The sequence below is a fragment of the Dasypus novemcinctus genome, chromosome 24 (assembly GCF_030445035.2).
Source record: "Dasypus novemcinctus isolate mDasNov1 chromosome 24, mDasNov1.1.hap2, whole genome shotgun sequence".
NCBI lineage: Eukaryota > Metazoa > Chordata > Mammalia > Cingulata > Dasypodidae > Dasypus > Dasypus novemcinctus.
The window spans coordinates 12,393,377-12,418,184 of NC_080696.1; the positions used below are offsets into that span (position 1 = coordinate 12,393,377).

Here is a 24,808-nt window from a genome sequence, read left to right on the forward strand (position 1 = left end):
AGCTTCCCTTTGACTAATATTACCTGGGGAAACTTTCCACCCATTGCTTTCAGTCCTTTTCTGTCATCTTTTAAGTATGTTTCTCATAAACTACATATTGCAGTGTTTTTCTTTCAATCTAAGAGTCTCTGTCCTTCAATTCTTATTTTCTCTCTGTGCAATATTTCTGTGCAGCAAGGTAATTTCTTTTGATCTTTCTGCAGTTCCTTAATGTTCCTTTCTATTGTGCCTAGTCTTCTAACACATCCATTGGCATTTTCTAATCCCTCCCCCGCACCCCCCCCCCCCCCCGCACCCCCGTGGAGATGGCTCCCTCTGTTTGCTTATTGTTTTTTGTTTGTTTGTTTTTGTTCCTTGTCTGCCCCTTGTCTGTTTGTTTTTGTTTTCTTTAGGAGGCACCAGGAACCAAACCCAAGACCTCCCAAGCAGGAGGTGAGCACTCAATTGCTTGAGCCACATCCACTCCCTCTATAGAGTTTTTCTTTTTTTAGATTTATTTTATTTCTCTCTCCCTTGTTGTGTGCACTTGCTGTGTCTATTTGTTGTTTTTGTTTCTTTAGAAGGCACAGAAAACTGAACCCAGGATCTCTAATGTGGGAGGGAGGAGCCTAATCACTTAAGCCATCTCCATTCCTTGCTTTGTTGTGTTTCTCCTTATGTTTTCCCTATTGTGTCTCTTATTGCATCACCTTGTCACGCCAGCTTGCTGCGCCAGCCTGTCACGCCCACTCTCTGTCCTGCTTATCCTCCTTTAGGTGAGAGCAGGAACCTCTGCTCCCTGTTTTGTTATGTTTCTTATTATGCTTTGCTTCTTGTGTCTCTTGTTGCGTCATTTTGTTGCATCAGCTCACCATGCCTGCCTGTCATGCCAGCTTGCTGTCTTTAGGAGGCACTGGGACCTGAACCATGGATCTTCCATGTGGAAGGTGGGAGCTCAGTCACTTGAGCCACATCCACTTCCCTCCGTTGGCTTTTAAAGTAAGTGACTAGACCTTTCAGTTTTAATAATTCTAATTGGTTCTTTTTTTGCTGCTGCTTATTTCTTTTTCATGATGCCTCATCCTTTTATTATGATTTCTTGACCATTTTAAAATATAGACTTTTTTTTCCCTCCCAGATTGTTGTGTATCAAGTCTGTAGGGCTAGGCTTTCTAGTGTGTAGGGGGTGGGATGGGATGGAGATTGTGTAGGTTGGTTCTCACTCTGAGTAGATTTTACTCTTCCCTGTACATTTTGTATAAATTTCTTGTAAACTCATTCCTAACAAGGATTTTTATGTGGGACTGATTCTCATTAACCAGGATTGTAGGGATGTTTCTCCAAAGTGGGATTTGTGTTTGCTTCTGCCACATGCCCAGATTTATCATGTCATTGATTGAAGAAAAGTTTTATATGTTGAGATATTGGCTTAGAAGTGCTTACAGAAAAATAATAGTCCACATATCAGAGAGCATAAACTCAAATCCAAATATGTATGGAGTGCAGATGTGTGGGGGAGGTTTTTCTGGGGAAATGCTTTCACCGAGGGAGCCTAAGTAGAGACACACTTCCTTGGTATTTGCTTGTACTGGTGGGTGGTGTTTTCTTTGCTTTTCCTAATCTGTTTCACTCATAGCCCCGTGAGACCCTCCACTTCATCCGTAGCTCTTAACTCCAATTCCCTTTTCAAACGTGCTAATGTCTAGTCCCCTTGCCTCACCTGAGCTTTAAACCCAAGACTCAGCCCCTAACGGCTCTGATCACAGCCTAACAAAACATCAACTTTTATGCTTATTTTTCATCATTTCCAGCACCTAGGGATTTCAGTGACTTTCTTGTGATCCCAGCTCTGTTATAAAAAAAAAAAAAAAAGACAAAAATTTGGTACACGTTAGGCAAAACTTCTAGATATTTGTAACAGGAAGATTTTCACACTAGATTAGCCCACCATTTTGCTAGAACAGGAGCACTTTGGTTGTTTTCACATCAATTCATTTTCATAAAACTGTTGATTTAAAGAAAAACTTTCAATAAATAATAGAAAAGGTATTAAATAGGGTGCAGCCTGGGTTTCATGATAAGCAGGCTCTAAGAGTGGAGAGTGTTTGTTCAGAAGGGCCCTTGGGAATCAATCACACCTGTGGAAAGGAAGGGGCAGGAGCTGCATCAGGCAGAGGGAGAAGCAGCTGCACTGAAATCCTTGGCTCACCCCACAGGATATTCTGGAGCTAAAATGGCCCTTTGAGTTTGCCCTTAGAGTTGGGCTGAGGTGGTCAGGTCTTTATGTGCCTTCTTTAATCAGTCATTGGAAGTGGGCTGTCCAAGGAGAAGACTTTACCTTGGAGGAGTCAACTCACTGCACCTGAGGCAATCCCTGAAGGGACTGATAGCCGACAGCCCGCCCAGCACCCGGGCAACAAGTCCTTCTCTGAAAGACTGCCACAAATGGATATTCCAAAAGCCAGTGAAGTGGAAGGCAAGTGACTAAACTGAGTTTAGCTGGTCACAGACTATGGAAGCAAGGGGAGAATACGCAAAAACTGGCTTAAGATGAGGTTCCGAGACACATAACGCACCCCAACGAAGACCACAGTAGTGATTGAGCTAAAATTGATGCTGGGTAAGTCCAGAGAATACCAAGAGGACCTGGTCAAGATGGACATAGAAATCGAGTTCCAGTGGCCTGCAGGAATATGCTCTGTTGGTCTGACTGCCTGATTATTGATTGGTCTTGCTAAGAATTTAGTAAGGATAATTACTCCTTCAGACTTAATTCTAACTCAGAAGGAAGAGTTAGTTATTGAAGTTGTACTGATAAGATACCACAAGGAAAAATGAACATGCCATTTTTTTGTTTGTTTTGGTTTTTTTAAGAAAAGGAAATGGATGTGAAAGCATTACATTAAGGTGTAAAACACTTTCAAGTGTATTCTAAAAATGTAAGGCTTTGTTATTTTTCTGTAGCACCCATACCGTAATTTATTGTAGAAATAATGCTGAGCTAGGAGTCAGAAGATTTAGGTTAAATTCTAACTCTAGATGGCAAGAATTCAACTCAATCTAATTCAGCAAATAGTTATTCATTATAACTGTGACAGTTACAGTGCTAGACACAGATCCTGCCTTTAAGTAATGGGGCTATAAATATTATTTGTTACACTTGAGAAAATCTGGGTAAAGGGACACATGGCAGAGGATGGAAACCGGGTAAATATTCCCTGTTTTTGAAATGTGGTGAAATATATTCATATATTAGAAACCACAGCTTGATGTTAATCTCTTTAGCAGATTTTTATGCATGGTTTGTGAGACTTGCATTAAGAAAATGTGATCCCTTAGAAATAGGAAGCGTTTTTGGTTAAATCTTGTATTTCTGTTTTGAAGGCCTGGTAGGTCTGGAGAACAGCATTTATATGGAACACCTATCCACCATATTATATGATACCCTCTGCACAAAATGTTGAATGGGGGTGGAATGAGACTAGGGTTCAACAGTGTTTTTCAGCCAACTCAATAACCATATGTAATCTGAGTGTCATTTGAGATGTGTTGATGAGTAGGTATACCTAGACTGAACACAGGTTAATTCCATGGCCTGTGAAGTTCAAGCTCTCTTCCTAAGGAAGATTGCTTTTCCAAGTCTTCCTCGACTTTCTTAACTCCTGATTTCACAGGTGCTGTTCTTGGGTTGTATCATGTTGACCCACAGTGAAACTTAACATCTCTTTGAGTTGTCCAAAGAATACTCACTCCCACAAAGCATTTATGAGGACTGCACATGTTACTGAAGATTTCAGAGAGCACAAAGACAAGATGACCTACTCTAAGAACAAAAACAACTTTAATGGGCAACTTATGCAATGCTGCTATAAAAGTGTTAGTAGGATTTTGTGTTCCCCCACCTTTGGAGTTTTCCTGGCCTCTCAAGTTAGCTCAGCTGGCCACCATCTTTCTGCCTACCCACATCCTCTCTTTCTGTTTCTTCTCCCATTCTCTTTTCTTTTCTCCCTTTCAAGAACATAATGACAAAATTCTTCTCCTTGGCTCCACAGGGCAATTTCTTGCCATCCTCAAAGTGTTGGCATCTGGGGCAGCAGGCTTCTGTGTAGGGTTATGGTGGGAATCTGGAGGTAATGTTTGTCCACCTTCTATCCACAAATGCTTATTTTTTTTCAAATTCATTTTTAAAAAATATTACATTAAAAAAAATGAGGTCCCCACTCATCCCCCACCCCCCCACCCCCCCACTCCCCCCACAGCAACACTCTCCCCCATCATCATGACACATCCATTGCATTTGGTGAATCACAAATGCTTATTAAGGTGACTTCTCAAACAAAGGTAGTGCACAGTACACAAGGCATCCTGGTTAAAAAAATACTTCATCACATGTATATTTTTATCTGGTTGTTGATTGGATACATATAAATCTAGAGATTTATGGTGGATTATTCCAGAATTTAGGCTCCAAGCTTGACCATGTCTTGCTATCCTTGTTATCAAGATCTTGGGTAAATGATTGGAAGGCATGTATCTTGGTTTGTCAGGTTATGGCAAATACCACTCAAGGGGTTGGTTTAAACAATGGGAATTTATTGACTCAATGTTTTGAGTCTAGAAGAAGTCCAAAATCAAGATATTGGCAAGATCTGCTTTCTCCCAGAGTGTGTACATTCTGGCACTGGCTGCCAGCATTTCTTGGCACTTGTACATCTGTCTTCCTTCACATGGTGATGTCCTCTCTTTTCAGGCTTCCGTGGCTTCTGGATTCTTTTTATAAGGCCTCCAATAATCTGGATTAAGTCTCACCCTGCTTCAGTTGTGCCACATCTTAACTAAAGATGACATCTTCAAGAGATCCTATTTACAATGAGTTTATACCCACAGGGACACAGATTAAGATTATGAGCACGCATTTGTTGAGGTACATAATTCAACCTGCCACAGAATCAACATTTTGAATGACAGAAAACCAGGAGAAAATAGAATGGATTGATGTAATCAGCAGGGTGGAAGAATGGTCCAAAATGAACACAATGACATTTCATGCACATGAATGTAAGAATCTTACACTAAAATTTAAAAAACTTAGATGAACATGTGCCACTCCGTTTTATGTGTCCACATGGCTGGGCTATGGTCCCCAGTTATTCAGTTGAAGATGAAGTTAGGTGTTGCTGGGAAGGTATTTTGTAGATGTGATTAAAGCTCATAATCATTTGATTTTAAACAAGGGAGATTACTCCATATATTCTAGTTTGGCCTGATTCAATTAGGTGAAAGATTTTACAGCAGAACTGAGGCTTCCCCGAGGAAGGAGAAATTCTGCCTTTGGACACCAGCTTTACTTTGTACCCTGGAGTTCCTGTCTGCTCTTCCTGACCTCCTGCCCTACAGATTTCAGACTTGCTAACCAGTCCCCACTATCACGTAAGCCAATTCCTTGCAACAAATCCCATATTATGTAGCTCCTACTAGTTCTTTTTCTCTGGTTGAACCCTCACTGATACATTGGCTTAATACTTTGAGGTGAGTAAATTGGCTCTAAGTTCTTTACGTGTCTGCTCGGGGCTGGCCATGACAGGGCTGTTAGGTCCAGCTCCAGCTGCCGCCATTGAATGCCAAATCACACTAAGATCGCTGTTGGGACATGATTGGAGTTTGTGTAAGTTAAGAATTCTATGAGAGCCATCTTAAGAAATGTCACAAGCTTCCTTTGGTGATGTAGCAAGCTTAAATCACAGGTATTTAGTAGAAGCTGATGACATCTGCCAGGAGGACTTGATGATCTATTAAGTTCCATCTTTACTCTAGAATTCTGCACTTTTACTTTTAGTAATTGTGCTTCTGTTCTTGCTTTTTAGTTTTTCTATTTTCTCCTCTTCGTGTTCACCATGCTGCCATTCTGTGTGCATGCCACTAAAGCCTCCATCCTTTTAGTTTATGCCAGCTAATCACCCCTGTCTATAAATCCAGGTGTGCAGGATGTCTTCCAGTTGCCTCTCTAGAGTCAGTCTCCATCCTTCTCCATCCTTGTCTGCAGCCTGGGGCACTAACTCATCTGGGCTGCACAAATGGACTCCCTTCAAGGTCTAAGTACTTCTTTCCTGCTTCCCCAGGCTGCGTTGCTGTGGGCTGACTTTGTCCCTTGACCTAAGATCATAGCCCATGTCAGTCCTCTCCACACACCCCATGCTTTCTTTCTCAGCAGTCCAGTGGCCACTACTGCCCCATGACCCTTCAGGTCAAGTGGTGGTAATGCCACTGTCATTATTACTGGGGGATTACACTGTGGTCTCCCTCTATCCTATCCCCATGTCCCCCCCTTCCAAAATAGTCTATCAAACCTTTCTCGAATGAACCAATTTAAACCTACCTTCTGTTTCCTTCCAGGACCTTAACTGTTAATTCAAGTAACTAAGCATGTCAACATTTCTAGATCACATCTAGAGCCAATTCTTCAACGAGCATGAGCCAGTCTTCTGAGGGTATAATATTTATCTTAAAATATTTAGATAAAAAATTTTTTTTAAAACTTTATCAAAGCAAGACTCTTGTATAAAACAAGTAGAGACAAAGATCAACAAGAGTACTGCATGGGGGGGATGGGGAGAGAAATTAAAAAATAAATATATCTTTTAAAAAAAGAGTACTGCATGCATCTAAACTAATCTTTCCTCCTCTGGAATCCCTTGGTTCTCAGTTTCTATCTACTGCTCTTATTAGCAGTGATCACTTTTCTACTTATTTCTTGTCAGAAGGACGTGCTTGCTAATTTATATAAATTTTGATGAATGGATAACATGGCTATTATAAGACAAGGCTTCTCAAATGTCCTTGGAAATACTCATAATGGGTAGCAATGAATGTGTGCACACTCCCTGGAGGCCTAGAGGCCAGCAAGACATTTCTTTGAAGTCTTAGGTTTGATAATTCCAAATGTGAATTTTGAAATCTGCTGCACATACAATTGCTGTTAGTCCTAAAATAAAAATGTTTTCAATAATTTACCATTACTTATTTTCCCCTTATAAGCTTCAAGGAAATTTGGTGCTCAGAAAGTTATGGTATGTTTATCACAGAGTTCAATATTTGCTCAAAACTGTTTCGAGAAGCGTGGGATTAAAATTTCTTGAGACTGTCAGGTATGGTGGTGAAGGGATAGGACTTTGCCGCAGACCATCTAAGTTCAAATCCCAGTTTTTCTACTCAATATTAAGTTTGTGATCCTAAGGAAATGACTATTTCTTTGTGTTTCAGTTTTCACAACTATAAAGTGGAGATAATAGTAATTTATCTTAATTGTATAAAGCACTTAAAACAATATAGAAAATGTTCAGTTAGAGTTAGTTTACTAATTATTATTATTATTATTAGGTATAATATAACCACTTCCTTGTAAGGGAAAGGGATTTCATTGGAAGGATAGTATTTACTCTTTTAAATGGCAGAAGCCCTCTTCAACAACCTCTACCTACCTTATTTGTCAAATAAATCAATGCTTTTCCTTTCCTCTATGGAACCTACTTACCGATGTCCATGGCACGCTTAATGCTTGCAGCTTGTGGGATAATTTTTTAATATACTTGTGCACTTCTGTTCCCACCGCTTGTATGCTGACCAAATGTCAGTGGTATTTCTTCCCAAACCTGTTTATGCCAGATGTGCTGTTGTTATGCTTAAAGAGCTTAATTAAACACTGTGTAATCAGATTATATTTAAGTGAAAAAACAAAATGTGAATATTTCTATGTCAAGTAATTGGAATACTTTAGACAAACGATAAAGGAGAGTCACTTAAAAATTATCATCCAATTTAGTTGTGTGTGAAGCATATATAAAAGACTGGGAGGAGGTCCTGTAAATATCTGGAAGGATCCTGCCACAGATTTTCATAAATGTCTTTGTTTTCACACTTCATTTAAAATCTCAGATGGGAAATCACAAATGATGCAGTACGGATGTGATTTATAATAGGAATGCCAATCAGTGGAGGCAGGACATGTCTCTATGTCAAAAAATTATCAAATTATGTTTTGATGTATATGATTTAGATTAAAAATAAATTTAAGATCTATATCACTTTATAATGCTATAAAAAAACTGACTGATTTTCAATTTTCCTTTGCCAAGGAAGTTTCTCATAAACAAGAAGGTAATAAAATAGAAATTCATACATATGCATTAGAAAAGAGAAAGCTATCAGGCATCAGACTTAAATGTTGCATGTTAAATGTTCTTAAATTTTTAAATTGAGTGCCAGTTAATGAATCTATGGAGACATTATATTTTCTAGAACCTTCTTGCATCCAGAGAAATTGATTGACTAATGAGGTATACTTCATCTGGAAAGGTTTTAGATTGCTAAACCAAAAAAGGAAAAAGGGCACTATATTTATTTTGGTCTCCTTTAAAGTATGAGGGTTTCTATTTGCAAAATATCTGGTAAATGTTTTATCCACATAATTTTGGAGATTTTTTTCCCCTGTGAGTCCTGATTATCAACCTTATTAACAGGGAGGCGGACTTGGCCCAATGGATAGGGCATCCGCCTACCACATAGGAGGTCTGCGGTTCAAACCCCGGGCCTCCTTGACCCGTGTGGAGCTGGCCCATGCGTAGTGCTGATGCGCTCAAGGAGTGCCCTGCCGCGCAGGGGGGTCCCCTGCGTAGGGGATCCCCACACGCAAGGAGTGCGCCCCATAAGGAGAGCCGCCCAGCACGAAAGAAAATGCAGCCTGCGCAGGAATGGCGCTGCACACATGGAGAGCTGACACAGCAAGGTGACGCAACGAAAAAAGAGACACAGATTCCCGTGCCACTGACAACAACAGAAGTGGACAAAGAAAAAGAGGCAGCAAATAGACACAGAAACAGACAACTGGGGCCGGGGGTGGGGAGGAAGGGGAGATAAATAAATAAATAAATAAATAATCTAAAAAAAAACCCAAAACCTTGTTAACGGTAAAAATTTTGAATCTAAGACGGGACAGAAATTGTAAAAATATTTATGACTGTTTTCTAAGACTTTTCAGAAAGCATATTGAGTACAAGAAGTCATTTTAAATTTACATTTTACTTACAATAATTTTTATTTCTCTTTGACAGTTCTTGATTTTGAATTCCTTTTATCCATCTTGTATTTTGACTCTTCTTTTTTTCTAAGAAAGTTTCTTTTTTATTGGTTGCTTTTATCAATTTCCTTCGTTCCAATAAATGTGATAAAAATCGTTTTTCATTCACTGATACCTATAAAGAAAAACATTTGCTCTTTTTGTTCATGTGTAACTTTATTTATCCTTTATTAGAGAAATTGTGGGTTTACAAAACAATCATGCATAAAATACAGGATTCCCATATACCACCCCAGTACCAACACCTTGCATTTGGTGGAACATTTGTAATAATTGATGATAACAATTTTTATAATTATACAATTAATTAAAGTCCATGGATTAATTTAGGGTTCACTGTTTAGTGTTGTTCCAAGGATTTTAAAAAAATTTTTATTCTGTTATTATATGTACAAGCCAACATTTCCTCTTTTAATTATATTCAGATATATATTTCAGTGCTATTAATTGCATTCACAATATTGTGCTACTGTTACCACTACCCATTACCAAAATATTTCCATCATTTCAAACAGGAAATTTTAAGCCTTAACCTCTCATTGCCTATCCATACCTCATGTGTAACTTTTCAAAATGAAGTAAGAGGAAAGTGAAAAATCCATCTATTCATGGCAAAAATACTAATTTAAAGCAATTACCCTAATTCCTGTTTTTTTCAAATCAAAATGACAGATGACTTACTTCACTTTAAGAACCCACATCTTTTACAAATAGCAATCATTTTAAAACCTATTACATTGTCATCTGAACTGCAGAGCCAAGCATTAAAACCTAAATCTTATAAATAAAATAGTAGGAGAATTTAACCAATTTATTCTGCCACGGTAAGTTGTCATGGCAATATCAATTGTGTGAGCTAAAAAAAAGGATGAAGATAAGATGGTCATATAGCTTTACATATTACAACAAATTTATAATGGTACAAAGGGTAGAAAATCTTGTGGCTAGCTAAAAAGAAAATGTAAATAATAAATATTTCCCCAAAGTATTTTTCAGATGTTATATAATTAACCTATTTTGAATAGAGCGAAGGATGTGGAGGTTGTTTTGGAGTAGCAAAACTTAATGCAGGTTTTAAGAAAGAAAATTAAGTTTCAGAGTTAGATATTCATGGTTTACTTGTATAGTTTTTCTTAAAATTACATTGGAAGATAAAAAAATGCCCTTTATCAATTATTACCTCCACAGAGAGTCAAGAATTTTTTCTATTTGTCTGCTTGTTATTTTTTAGTACCAAAATTTAAACTCCCTCTTTCCAAGGTCACCTTCCAGAATGTATAAAGCCTTCCCAGAATGGACACCAAAATATCTCTTATTTATCCATCTGTCACTTGACAAATATTTATTGAATGCTGACTTCTGGCAATACAACTTTGAATGAAATAGACAAAGTCCGTGCCTGCATGGAGTTTACAAACAAGGTAAATAAATGATATAATCTTGGATCAGTACAATGCAAACTCAGAGTAGGTTAAGGAGACAGAGTGAGTGGGATGTGATTTTGAGAGGGGGTTGGAGAGTGTCTTTCTAAGGAACCAACATTAAAGCAGATGATTGAATGGCCTGAAGGAGAGACAGTCAAGATCTAATTCAGATATCAGCAATTAAAGCCTGTAGGCCAAATCTAGCCTGTAGCCTCTTTTTGTGAATAAAGTTTTATTGGAACATGGCCACACCCACTCGTTTACAGATTGATGAGGGCCAATTTTGTGCTGGGGCAGAGTTGAGTAGTCATGGCAGAAACCATATGGCCACAAAGCCAAATATATTTACCACATGGTACTTTGCAGAAAAAGTTGCCAGCAAGGAGGAGTTTTCCAAGGACAGGGAACAGGAAGGGCAAAGTGGGCATTCCAAAAACTGCAAGAAGCTGGTAAGGTGAGTATGGCATGAATGAGGGAAGCAGTGGCAGGAAAGGGATTGGAGCAGTGGCATAGGGCCAGAACCAGCAGGGATGGAAAGCTGGGAAAGGAACTTGAATGTGATTCTTTTTGTTGTAGGGTGGTCAAAGTTACCAAATAAAAATGCAAGATGCCCAGGTAAATTTGAATTTCAGGTAGACAACAACTTTTTAAGTATAAATATGTTCCAAATATTGCCTGTTAACAGATCCAAAGTGTATAAACGCTCAAAATCAATAGGCAGGTGAGTCCGGTCTGGTGGCAGCTCTGCTCCAGGCTGTCATTCAGGGACCCAGGCACGTAAAGGCTTTGCCAGTTTCAACATGTGGATTCAGAAGTCTCCCTGAGCACTGACATATAGCAGACAGAAAGGAAACAAGGACAGAGGCGCGTGTGCAGAAAGTGGTTTTCTTTTGTTATGTTTCCCTTGGTTTGCTTTGCTTTCTTATGTCTCACAGGCCAAGACTGGCAGTGACACACATGCTTTCAGCCCTATTCCACTGGCCAAAATTCAGTCTCATGGCCCCACCTCATTGCAAGAGGAGCTGGGAAATATACCTTATCTAGGTATCAGGTAGAAAAGAACACAGATGTTGATGGGTCACCAACATCCCCTGCTACAGTAGGGTTATCTCGTATTTGCCGTAAAATATCCTCTTGTGGGAGGATATTTCCACCTTTCCCAGAACTTTGTGGAAATTCCAAAATTCCTAATTCCAATAGACACTATGTTGAATGAATGCAGATATTGAAAATTTTAAATATGACAACCTTTTACATTTGAATGAGCCTGATTATTCTAATCTGCAAAATGGGACTGATAATTAACTATTTCAATAGCCAATTAACATCCTTCCTAAAAATGTTAGAAGAATAACTAGTGTATGTGAAGGGGTTTTTATAAAATTCAAAGTCTTAATAACTGTAAGGACATAATCCTTACTGTAGTAACATAAATCAAGGTATCAAAATGTGTACAATAATCTAATCTTCTATTGGAACAAGATGTTAATCTCAAAAACAAGAAGAATGTGCCTGTTGAGGGAAACAGAGAGTGGAAATGAGCATTCTAGCGACGCTGCTCAATGCTGAGAGTTGGGCTCCTTTTTCTCGGAGTTCTCATTGTCGCTGCTGCTGCTGCTGCTGCTGCTGCTGCTGGAGGTTGTCGTAATGACCCCTCACCTAAGTCATAGGATCGAATTGCTCCCATCGGGGCCTCAGTGATTCTCTGGAATAGCCATCATTCTTTTTTTTTTTTCGGAGGTACAGGGGATTAAACGCAGGATCCTGTACATGGGAAGCAGGCGCTCAACGACTGAGCTACATCTGCTCCCCCATCAATAAACCAGAGTTCCTAAAAAATTAAATCCTTAACATAAGGCAAAAGTGCTTTGAAACATGTTTTTTTTTTAAGTGTATGTGTGTTATTTATTTATTTATTTTAGATTTTTAAAAAGTTCTCTCCCCTCCCCCCCCCAGTTGTCTGCTCTCTGTGTCCATTTGCTGCGTGTCCTTCTGTGACCATTTCTATCCTTACCAGTGGCACCGGGAATCTGTGTTTCTTTTTGTTGTGTCATCTTGTTGTGTCAGCTCTCTGTGTGTGTGGCACTATTCCTGGGCAGGCTGCACTTTCTTTCGTGCTGGGCAGCTCTCCTTACGGGGCGCACTCCTTGCGCATGGGGCTCCCCTATGCGGGGGACACCCCTGCGTGGCACGGCACTCCTTGCGCGCATCAGCACTGTGCATGGGCCAGCTCCACACAGGTCAAGGAGGCCTGGGGTTTGAACTGCGGACCTCCCATGTGGTAGGCGGACACCCTATCCATTGGGCCAAGTCTGCTTCCGGTATATGTGTTTTTAAAAAGTGCATGTGTGAGGAGGTGGTAGAAGACAAGGTATTATTTTGTGAGTCACAAAGTTGTAAAGCCAGAAAGAGAGAAAAATAGGGAAAGAGAAGCTCTACTTAGGCACGTGTTTGTAAAAAATTATAATGCAAATGGTAATTATCATAATAGAAAACCAGAATTTGGGGTTGAGATGGAGGAAGGGTGTTTTTGGCCAGATAGTATCCCATTCATTGCAAGAGAGTTGTGAAACAATATGGCAAGCTCTGTGACCTGAGGTAGCATTATTCTGTGATCTGTAGTGTGGTGCAGATGTCACAGAGCATTGCCTTGTAGCCATTGGTAGTCTTTAGTCTTTTCACTTCTCAGTCGGTATCCTGTGAGGTTGGCGCTAAGAAAGTTTAACAGAGCATTCCGGTGGAAATGGGTGCGATATATAGTGTACAAACAACCCACCTTTGTCTGTTTCCCCCTTATTTTGTCTATTGTGCTTTTGCTACTTTCCAATATACTGAGATATCTTAAAATAGGTTATCATTTTCTTTTGAGCCTAGGTGACATACAGGAAATGCTGGAGTCCTTTCTGATATTTACTGTATAAACCTCACTGACTAATGCCTGACCCTTGGGGAGGACTTATGGGTCTGAACAGCCTCCTTGACCTTGAGGAGTCAGGAGCTCTTGGTTCCACAGGGGGCTTTCAAGTGTTATTGGGCTGGTGCTGCCTATCACCACATACCAGGAGCCCACTTGACTGCTGAGATGCCGTTCCCTTCAACCTCCACCTGCCCAAAGACAAACTTTTGAGCTCTAGGCCCAAATCTCTATTCCTGCTAATTAGGGGATGCGGTAGTTATGGTGATGGGGAGGAGCTAAGGTTGGAGGGGAATAGAAAATGTTGCAAAGTAGCAAAGTGTTTTTAATTTATATAGACACGTTTCCATAGTTTACTCCTTTAATCTGGATTTAAGGTTTACTCATTAATCAATAAACATTTATTGAGTGTCCTCACTGGTTCACCGCTGCTGGGGGGAAATAGCAGTGAACCAGCACAGACAAAAATTTCCTGCTCTCATGGAGCTGATATTCTAGTGGAGGGAGAGTGGCAACAAATATGATAAAATATGGTGTGTTACATAGTGATGATTCTAACAGGAAAAATACAGCATGGAAGGGATATGGAAAGTGTTGGGGTAGGGCTTGCAATTTTAGATAAAGCGATGGCACATTTGGAGAACGTGAGGGAAGGAATCTCCGCAGAGATGGCACTTGAGCAAAGGTCTGAAATGGTTAGGGAAGGAGCCTCCCGGATATCTGGGGACAAGGGCGTTCCCAGCAGAGAAGAAGAAAGGTGGCCAGGCGTGTCCAAGAACAGCAAAGAGCCCAGTGAGTCTAGGGTGGTGCAAATAAGGGAGACAGCAGACAGCAGTGGGAGATGCTGTGAGAGGACAAGACTGGAGCTGGACCACAGAGCTGAATGGGCAGGCTGTGGCAGGCACTTTGGTTTTAGTCTGAGAGGAAAGTGACTAAAGGGTTTGGAGTAAAGGAGAGACTTGAAATTAACTTACATTTAGAGGTTTCTGCTGGTTGCTGGGCTGACAATAGATTGAAATGGTGAATGCCCTACTTCCAAGATGCTAGAAGACATCATGGGGTCAATAAAGTTGAATACGCATCTGTGACTCTATAAGCCAGACTCGGTCCCTTCCTTTTGGTCTTAACTTAGGACCTTGGGCAGGCGGTGGCTTATGAGAGGGCTCAGGCCTGATAACAGTCTCATCCTCTCACAGTGGACTGAGTAAGTATTTGTTGAATCAATGAATGAATATTGATTGAGGATTTTTAAGAATTGAAAACATAAACAATAGTTAACAATTTCTTGTTTGAGAAATTCTGAGCGTGATGAATAAATACTATTAACAGTGCCTATAGCCTCAATTTTCTATTGGAAAAATACAATAATTTAGCAAAATATTTACCTGCGTGGTAGCATTTTTTTCTTTTAGCTTTTTATTATGTTTTTCTGCTTCGATATCTGTAATAAAAAACATTTTTATAAAATTCGAAAACATTTTCTTTTTAGAATTTCATTAAATACAATTTCTTATTTGAAAACTTTCTAGATAACTTTTAGAACACTAAGAATAGCTAAAAATAAATTACAATTCATACTTACTAATAATGTGTTACCAAATAATTCCCCCACTGACAAGTTACAATTTTTAGATGTAACTTGGCACCAGAGATAATTTAAATACTTTAATCAATCAATCTGAAATTGAATTAATAACATGAAGGAGTTCTACAAAAAATAGAGCTATATACAACCAAGGAAAATGTTCTGGGCTACAATTCAAAGAAAGAGTATCTATATAAATCAATGTTCTTTATTAATAGAGAATATAAAAATAGAAGAGGGAGTATAATAATTTATAATTTTATCCATATGTCAAGGAGGTAGCAAGCAATAAAATTGAATGATAAAAATATCTGAGAAATGAGACTAGTGAGGACTATAACAGGCTTTGGAATTTGAGAAAAAAAATTCAGAAGCAAGATTTAAAGTTTTTTATAAAGTATCAAATATACATATATATATTAAAAGATTTATTTATTTATTTCTCCTCGCTCCCCTATTGTCCGCTTTCTGTGTCCATTCACTGTATGTTCTTCTGTGTCTGCTTGTATTCTCATTAGGCAGCTCTGGAAACTGATCCTGGGACCTTCTGGAGTGGGAGAGAGGCAATCATTCTCTTGTGCCACCTCAGCAACCCAATCTACCTCATCTCTTATTATCTCTCCTCTGTGTCTCTTTTTGTTGCATCATCTTGCTGCACCAGCTCTCCACATGGGCCAGCACTCCCACGTGGGGCAGCACTCCCGCATGGGACAGTATTCTGAGCAGCCCAGCACTCTGCATGGGCCAGCTTGCCACATGGGTCAGCTTGCCTTCACCAGGAGGCCCTGGGCATAGAACCCTGGATCTCCTATATGGTAGACAGGAGCCCAATTGCTTGAGTCACATCTGCTTCCCAACATCTATATTACATAGAATTCATTTATATTCATTTGTATATTTCATTTCTTCACAGTGCTTGAATTTCTTAAATATTTAGAAAAACTGTCTTTTAAAAACTGATGTGGGAAAAAATAGATAAATTTTATTTCATTAAAATAAAAATTGTTGTGCATCAAAGGATACTATTAGGAGTGTGAAAAGACAACCTAGAAAACGAAAATATTTGCAAATGTATCTGATAAGGGATTAATGTAGAATAAATAAAGAACTCCTAAAATTCAAGAACAAAAAGAAAAACAACCCAATTAAGAAATGGGAAGGGACTAGAATAGACATTTCTCTAAAGATATACAAATGGCCAATACACCCATGAAATTAGCCATTATGGAAATACAAATCAAATCACCATGAAATACTACCTCACACTCCATAGGATGACTATAGTAACATTACAAACAAACAAAAAAATTGAAAGTAGCAAATGTTGGTGTGAATGTGGAGGAACTGGAATCCTTTTGAATTGCTAAAGGGAATGTAAAACAGTGCAACTGCTGTGGGAAACAGTTGGCAGTTCCTCAAAAAGGTAACTGTAGAACCCACATGACCCAGAAATCCTACTCCTAGATGTTTACCCCCAAAAAACTTAAAACAGGGCTCAAACGATACTACTACAGCAATGTTCACAGCAGCATTATTCACAGTACCAAAAGTTGGAAACAAACAAAGTGTTCACCAATAGGTGAATGGATAAACACAATGTTGTATGTTCATACAACACAATACTAGTCAGCCATACAAAGGAATGGAGTTCTGATACACACTACAATATGGAAACATTATGCTATGTGAAATAAGCCTGACACAAAAGGGTAAATAGTATATGATTCCACTTACATGAAATATCTAGATAGGCAAATTCATAGAGTCAGAGATTAGAGGTTATCAGGGGCTAGCAGGGAGGGGAAATTGGGAATTACGGCATAATGGGTATAGTATTTCTGTTTGGGATGATGAAAAATTTTAGAAATGGACAATGATGATGGTAGCACAATATTATCAATGTAATGAATGCCTCTGAATTTTATACTTAAAAGTGGTTAAATGGCTAATTTTATATTACATGTATATATATATTTTACCACAATTTAAAAATTGAGGGAGCAGATGTGGCCCAAGTGGTTGAGTGCCTGCTTCCCATGTACAAGGTCCTGGGTTCATTCCCCAGAACCTTCTAAAAACAAAAACAAAAACCAAACAAACAAAAAAACCAACTCTCACTGGGGAGCAGAAGTAGCCCAATAGTTGAGCACCTGCTTCCCATGTACAAGGACCTGGGTTCAATCCCTAATACCTCCTTAAAAAAAATTGATATGACAGGGTACAACAGAACATGTCAATTTTACAATTAGGATAGAAAATTTTCAGTTATATAAAATAATTTAATGCATGGTAACAATAATCTTACATGTTTCCTAAAGTAAAACATGCATTTATGTGATATGTCCACAGTCTAGATAACTGGACTCAAAACATACATAGGGTAGGCAGAACTTCTTATTTCCTAAAAGTTATGAGCTAACACTTGAAGAGAAGGTTATGAATGTTCTAAAGTTATTACTGACATTGTGTTTATCCATTTGATATGTTTTATTATTTCTCTCACTGATGAACTTTAGTCTTTGGCAGCAGTCTTAAAATTCTACATCTGTTTGGTTTACATTGTCACCCTGACCTTATAGAAACAAGTTCCAGATTGTTTAATATTTAGTTCTCTGTCATAGGAAAAAAGAAATTGGTGAATTCTAAACAAAAATACAAAAACTAACTGCATAGTGATAAATGTGCCAAAGTAAAGCATACCAAATTTTTTAAAAAGGTGGTAAATATTTGATGCAATTACATAAATTACGGTTTCTCCTTAGATTTAGGATATGGAATAAATTATGCCAGAATAATTGCAAAGGAAACTTTTTCTGCTCCAAGAATGCCAAACAATCGTTTTGGGGCTAAGGATGCTCATTATCAGGAGCCAACGTAGCACTGTATTTGAGAGTATAGCTTTTTAGTCAAATGGGCCTGTATTCTCATCCTCATTTTGTAGCTACTTCATTAATTTGTTATGATAATTAAATGAGATAATTCACATAAAGTATTTAGCATTGTTCTTTACATGTATTCAGTACTTAATGTTAGCTATATATACATTAATATATATTATTATGAGGTCTGCTTTTTTAAAGGATTTTAAATGTCTTCAAAATTACAATACATGTAAATTAGTAGTTTAAAATGGCTATTACAAAGAAACATTATTAGAGACTTCATATGTTATTAAAATTTATTAATGCTTTGCCTATGGTATAATTTCTCTTTCAATTATAGCTTTTTCTTCAAAATGAATTATTTAGCCTAATTATACTTGTGTATTAGAAAGCAGGCACTGTAACTGATACTATATGTGTCTAATAATTTTTAAACTCCATTATCATAACTAGAAAAAGTAAACTGGAAAAAGAAAAGTGATTTGGTAGATTCCCATTATTATACCCCCCAAAGCATACAGAATAAAATTCAAATTGGCATTTATGGGACTACATAGATACAGAATAAGTAGTATGAAGTGTCATGTATATTTCAGCAAGAGGAGAAAATTATGGATATTAAATGGAATAAAGTTTGCGTTATACAATGGATCAGAAAATCAAGCTGTAGGTGGTCACATACTAACAAGAAAATTACAGGGCTAAAAGCAAGTATCAAAGGTAGGATAAGTGTAGACAAAGGAATTAAAGAATTGGAAAGAGTTATTAGAGTATAACTGAAGGAATAAACTATTTAAAGCAATAGCTTAAAATATAAAAGAAGATAAAAGGAATCGATCATGACTTCCAGTGGAAGATGTACAATATAATACTTCCAAAATTATATATAAAGTATGTTTCTTTTCTAAATTTCAGGTTTTCAGATTATTATCTTTTGAAAATGAATTTTTTATTGTCTACTAGGGAAAACATGCTGCTGAAAATAGTATATCACACAATGCTTTCTAGAGTAGGTTGTTTTGTATCGTTTGAGAAATGTTGGTAATTGCTGGTCCTTTTGCTGAAATTGCCACAAATTCTAGCACTCCCCGTGAAAAACCCAATCCACTGCGTGCAGGCAGAACATATTAGACCCTTAACTTCTATAAGGATTTTTAAAGAAAAATCTCCTTTTTTCTACTTTGGGAGTATGTTTTAAAATATACATAATATATTAAATCCATAGTGCATCATAATAATGAATAAATAAATATACATGTAATGGTGTGTGCCACCAAAAAGGACAGATCTGGAACTAGCCTTGAAAGGGGACCAGTTACATTTAGCTCTCTTCCTGTAACTCTAGCTACAAATTATTATGTGCCAGATGCTTTACATATTTTGTCTCCAATCTCCAGTCTCCACAACAACCCAGAAAGATTGCAAGTACAGAATATTTGTATTCCTATTTTATTGATGAGGAAACTAACATCAAGTGAGAATAAGTAACGTCCAAGGTCACACTGGCCCAGTAGGATTCAAAGAGCATTTGCTCTTTCTATCCAATTTCTCCAAACTTTACTAAAGAATTCTCAGTAGATTGATTTTAAGTGGCAAGTCTCTGTAATGAATGAGCTGTACTTTCCTTACCAAAATTTGACTTAGTCACGGGCCATTGCCTACCCCTGGAGTAGAATGGCCATGAACCTGTGAGAGTTACTCTTTCCGCTTTTTGACAGTATGATAGACTGAGTTACATACCCCAGAAAAAAACATGTTCTTAATCTTAATCTCATTCCTCTGGGTGAACCTATTGAAAATGGAACCTTTTGAAGATGTTACATTTATTTAAAGTGTGGGCAACTGAGTCAGGATGGGTTGTCATATTATTATTGGAGGCCTTATAAAGAGAAAACCATGGGAAGGAGCTGGAAGCCAGAAGTTATCAGAAACACAGGAGAGACAGGAGAGGACATCTCCATGGTGGGAAATGCAAGAGACCCTAGGATTGTCAGCTAGCAAGTAGGCTACTGACCCTGGGAGGAAGCAAGCCCTGAGCTTCTGGCCTCCAAAACCATGAGCCAATAAAGTCCTATGGATTAAGCCAACCCATTGTGTGGTATCTGTGATAGCAACTAAGGCAAAAGTAAGAAAAGCAGTGTTTAGTTAAGTTTTCTGTCTCTCCAGCATACATTGGGTATGTGGGGGGTTGGGGATTTTACTTGTCTTTTTCTTCACAGGTATCTGAATCAAAGACCTGGGTGCTGGGGTTGGTGTATACTCAGGAGACCTGAATCTCTGGACTGTCCATGTGACAGCCAGGCCCTGAGCCTCAGCAGACTTGCAACTCCTACCGTCTGGTTTATTGGACTTACCCTGGCCAGTTAACAGGGAGGTGATGAAGGTCAACCACCACACCGGGAAGCCAAGAGTGCCTACAGCTGCAAGCAGGAGAATTGCATCCATCATCCATGTGGAATCTAAACCCCCTCTTCATATAGAGGGGGAGTGAACATAACCATCCCAGGGTCCACAGGATGGAGGAATAGAGTATGGATTAGAGTGGATTTATAGATATTCTACTATGGAACTATTGTGATTAGTAATGGAAGAAATTGTAGCATTGATGTGGAGAAAGTGGCCACGGCAGCTACTGAGGGTAGGGAGAGGGAAGAAGAGATCTGATGTGGGGGCATTTTCAGGACTTGGAGTTGGCCTGGGTGGTACTGCAGTGACAGATGCTGGACGTTGTATGTCCTGCCATGGCCCACTGGTGGACTGGGGGAGAGTGTAAACTACAATGTAAACCACTATCTACGTGGTGCAGCATTGCTCCAAAGTGTATTCACCGAATACAATGAATGTACCATGATGATGAAAGAGGTTGTTGATGAGGGAGGAGTCGGGTGAGGGGGGTGGAGGGTGTATGGGTTTAATGTAACATTTAAAAAAAAATAAAGAAGGAAAAAAAATTAAAAAAAAAAAAAAAAAAAGAAGCTTCATCAACACCTTGACCTGGTGGAAATCATGAGATCATGGTCCTAGAGCCTGATGTGATGACTGGATGAGACTTTGGAAGCTTAGGAAAGAATCACGTGGGATGAGATGTGAATCATTAAGGCCTGAAGATGGATTGCAGTAGGCTTTTAGAACAGCCTCTAGTGAATCACAGCTACCTGTATCCACATGCCTTTGTCCACTCCTCCCATCAAGAGGCAGAGACTATTTCCCTATCTTTTGAATCTGGGCTGCCCTTGTGACTTGCTTTGCCCAACAGAAATGTGATGGGTAACATTAGTCAACTTCTAAGGTTAGTCCTCAGGCCTTCCAGCCTCTATTTTCACCCTCTCAGAGCAATGTACTGGGCCCACCGTGCCCTGAAGAAGCCAGGGGTAATAGCCTAGATGTAGCCAGGAGCCCATCCTGGCTCTCAGCTGACCACCAGCTGAGTGAAGCTGCATAAGTGAGCCCAAGTGAAACCAGCAGAAAAACTTCCCAGTCAACCCACGGAATTATGAGAACTAATACATCATTTTTTTAAGCCACCAAGCTTTGGGTTGTTTTGAATGTTTTGTTTTTTAATTTTATTGAAGTATATCATTCATACAAGAACATACATAAGCCATAAGTGTATATAGTAAAAGTTGCAAACTTATAAAATAAACAAGCAAAACATCATACAGGGGTCCCATACATCACCTCTTTGGGTTGTGTTTTATGCAACAATTGCTACCTGAATCATCTGTTTTTTCAGCTTGCCAGGGCTCCTTGGATAGGAGATCAGTAATAGTGTCAAAAGAAAGCATAGACAATATATTCAATAGCATTGAGGAAGGGGTTAGAAGAAAATAACGTCCAAAAACACTGTCTTGATCACAGCACTTTTCAGATCCACTTTCTCATGAAAGGCTTTATATCCATTAACTTTACCATCCATTTTTCCAGTGGTGCTTCACTTCCCCCACCCCAGGACACAGGTCATTGTCCTGGGAATGGACACTGGGACACTGATTAATGTGACTGTTGCTTTAATGACTGTGTTTCTAAAAACAAAAACTACATCTGTGCTTTATGGGGAAATTGGCCCGGGGGCTTATAGCCAGACAAGAAAATCCATTTCTGACTTTTCATTCACACATTTACCAATGTAAATAAACAACCATTTTATCAACTCTCCTGTCCCAGTTTTCTAAAATGAGGCTCCCTGAATCACTTAGGGCTTCACCTGACTTACTTGCTTTGACCATGAGATGCAGCAATGATATAAAAAATATTATCTATCTGTTCTCTTTACAGAAATGATCAAAGCTACCTGCTCTAAGCAGCTTCTATTACTCATACTTATTTTAATACAGCTTGATGCCAATCTTCTCACTTTTCCTTCCAATTACAGAGGAAGAAGAATCCTACGTATTATCTAAATCTAACCTCTTCACCTTTGCCCCAGAGCTCATCCCTAATGTCATTTCCAAGGACTGTTATTTCCATTCATCACCCCTCCCTAGACAACATCTTGACTTTCTCATTCACCCCTAAATTCTTTCCTTTATAATTTAAGCACGTGCAGAACTCCTCAATCTAAATAAACAATCTGGAGCAACAAAAAATAATACCAACAATTAAAAAGCCAAAAAATCATTTCTCTCCACCTTTGCCTCTGTCACATGAGGGCTGGCGCCAACATCTGCCAAGCCGGGGATAAGAGTGCAAACCAGGGTCCACATTCTGTATATCCAAATAGTTTTTAAATGCCATCAGTCAGTTAAATAACCTATGTTCTATCCCCCTATCTTATCACATAGATCATTATAAAAACTTGGGAGGCCAGGTTCAGATTTAAAGCCTTTGGAATCCTTGGTTTTTTGTGTAAGAATGGGGCTGCATATTTCATATCAGAGAAGTCATGTGGTATGTTTCCTTCAATGCCTGGCTTGCTTCACTCAACATAAGATCCTGAAGATTCATCATGTTATCCCATATGTTTGTATTGTATTCCTTCGTATAGCTGAGTAGTATTCCATTGTATGTATGTACCACATTTTGTTTATCCATTCATTTGTTGATGGGACATTTGGTTGATTCCAACTTCTGGCAATAGTGAATAATGCCGCTATAAACATTGGTGTGCATATATCGGTTTGTGTTCTTGTTTACATCACCATCCCAGGGTGCACAGGATGGAGGAATAAAATATGAATCAGAGTGGACTTACTGGTATTCTACTATAGAACTATTGTGACTAGTAATGGAAGAAATTGTAACACTGATGTGGAGAAAGTGGCCATGGTAGTTGCTGAGGGCAGGGAGAGGGAAGAAGAGATGTGATGTGGGGGCATTTTCAGGACTTGGAATTGTCCTAAATGATATTGCAGGGATAGATGCTGGACATTATATATCCTGCCATAACCCACTGAATATACTGAGGGAGAGTGTAAACTACAATGGAAAGTATAATCCATGTGGTGCAGCAGTGCTCCAAAATGTATTCAACAAATGCAGTGAATGTGCCACAATGATGAAAGAGGTTGTTGATGCAGGAGGAGTGGTGGGTGGGGTGTGGAGTATATGGGAACCTCTTATATTTTTTAATGTAATATTTTTTGTGATCTATGTATCTTCAAAAAAAAATACAATTAAAAATAAATAAATAAATAAAAGAATGGGGCTGCATAGGAAGAGCCAGCCCCAGGCCTGCCCACTTTCTCTTCTCATCCCAGGTTCTGTCTTGCACCGTGAAGTGTCTCACCCACTCATGAGAACACTCTGATCCAGACGTCTAAGCTCCAAGTAAACACCCTTGTAAACAGCCACTCCCTTGGCCACATTCCTTGGCCAGGAGACTGAAGGGTGCATACCCTTTTGGTGGGGGATATTCTGTTTCTTGAGGAGTGCATGGCATAAATCAGGCCATCATTTTGCATCTGGATTCTTACAAGTGCCTCCTAACAAATTTAATCATGATCATTCTAATTTGAATCTAACTTACATCTACCCTCAGAATGTTTTCCCAAAGCACTGCTTCCATCAAGACACACATCTGCTGAAATACTCATAAATCACTGTTGCTTATGATATAAAAACTAAATTCCTCTCTTGATTTCCAGTTTCCTTCATAATCAGGTTTTACTTACATTTATAACTACTTTTCCATTCCAAATAATCCAATTACTGTTTTAAGGTTTTCTTATTCAGTTTCTTTTATCTCAACAATTCCTATTGAGTAGACTAAAAATAATATATTGAAATCTCCCATAAAAAGCAAATATGATTTCAGGTCCTCTATTGGCTTGATTGGGTGGCAAATATACTTAGCTTCAGACATTAAGAAGGATTAGTTTTCAAAACAACATTTCATATCAATCAAAGAGTGGAGTAGGGTTTACTGAGCTGGAATCCTTTCTTAGCCAGGTCATCTTGGGAAAGTTATTGTGCTAGTTTTGAGTCATTTGTGGACCCCAGAAAATCCTTTCTTTAAAGCCAGTCCTTTCCTGTGCACGTAAACCTATTGCAGATGGGACCTTACTTTTTGATTGGATCACTTCAGTAAGGCATGATGACCCAGGGTGGGTCTTAATCCTCTTACTGTAGTCCTTCACAAATGGAGGAATAAAAAGCTGGAGATGCAACAAAAAATTTAGCTGCAGAGACAGAGAGGAACCCACTAAGCAGAGAGAACACCATGAGAGCAAGAACCTGAAAGCAACATGACCCAGAGGAAAAGGCAGAAAATGGCAGAGCCACCATTGTGCCTTGTCACATGCTAGCAGTCGACCTTCGGCAAAGAGCTTCACCTGATGCCATGATTTGGACATTTTTCGTAGCCTCTGAATGATATAATCTTTTAACCTAATAAATTTCCATTGTAAAAACAAATCCATTTGTGGTATATTGCTCCCAGCAGCTTTTAGCAAA

General features: G+C 38.7%; 1 protein-coding gene across 1 annotated transcript in view; it reads right to left on the minus strand.

Annotated features, from left to right (window-relative positions):
* The window catches only part of SEL1L2 (SEL1L2 adaptor subunit of SYVN1 ubiquitin ligase), a 108,788-nt gene that overhangs the window by 67,030 nt on the left and 16,950 nt on the right, over positions 1-24,808 (minus strand). The window contains exons 2-3 of the mRNA XM_058287573.1: positions 14,836-14,891; positions 9,062-9,227 (exon numbers count right to left, since the gene is read on the minus strand). Of these exons, the coding sequence (XP_058143556.1) occupies positions 9,062-9,227; positions 14,836-14,891 (222 nt within the window). The remainder of the gene's footprint in view (positions 1-9,061; positions 9,228-14,835; positions 14,892-24,808) is intronic.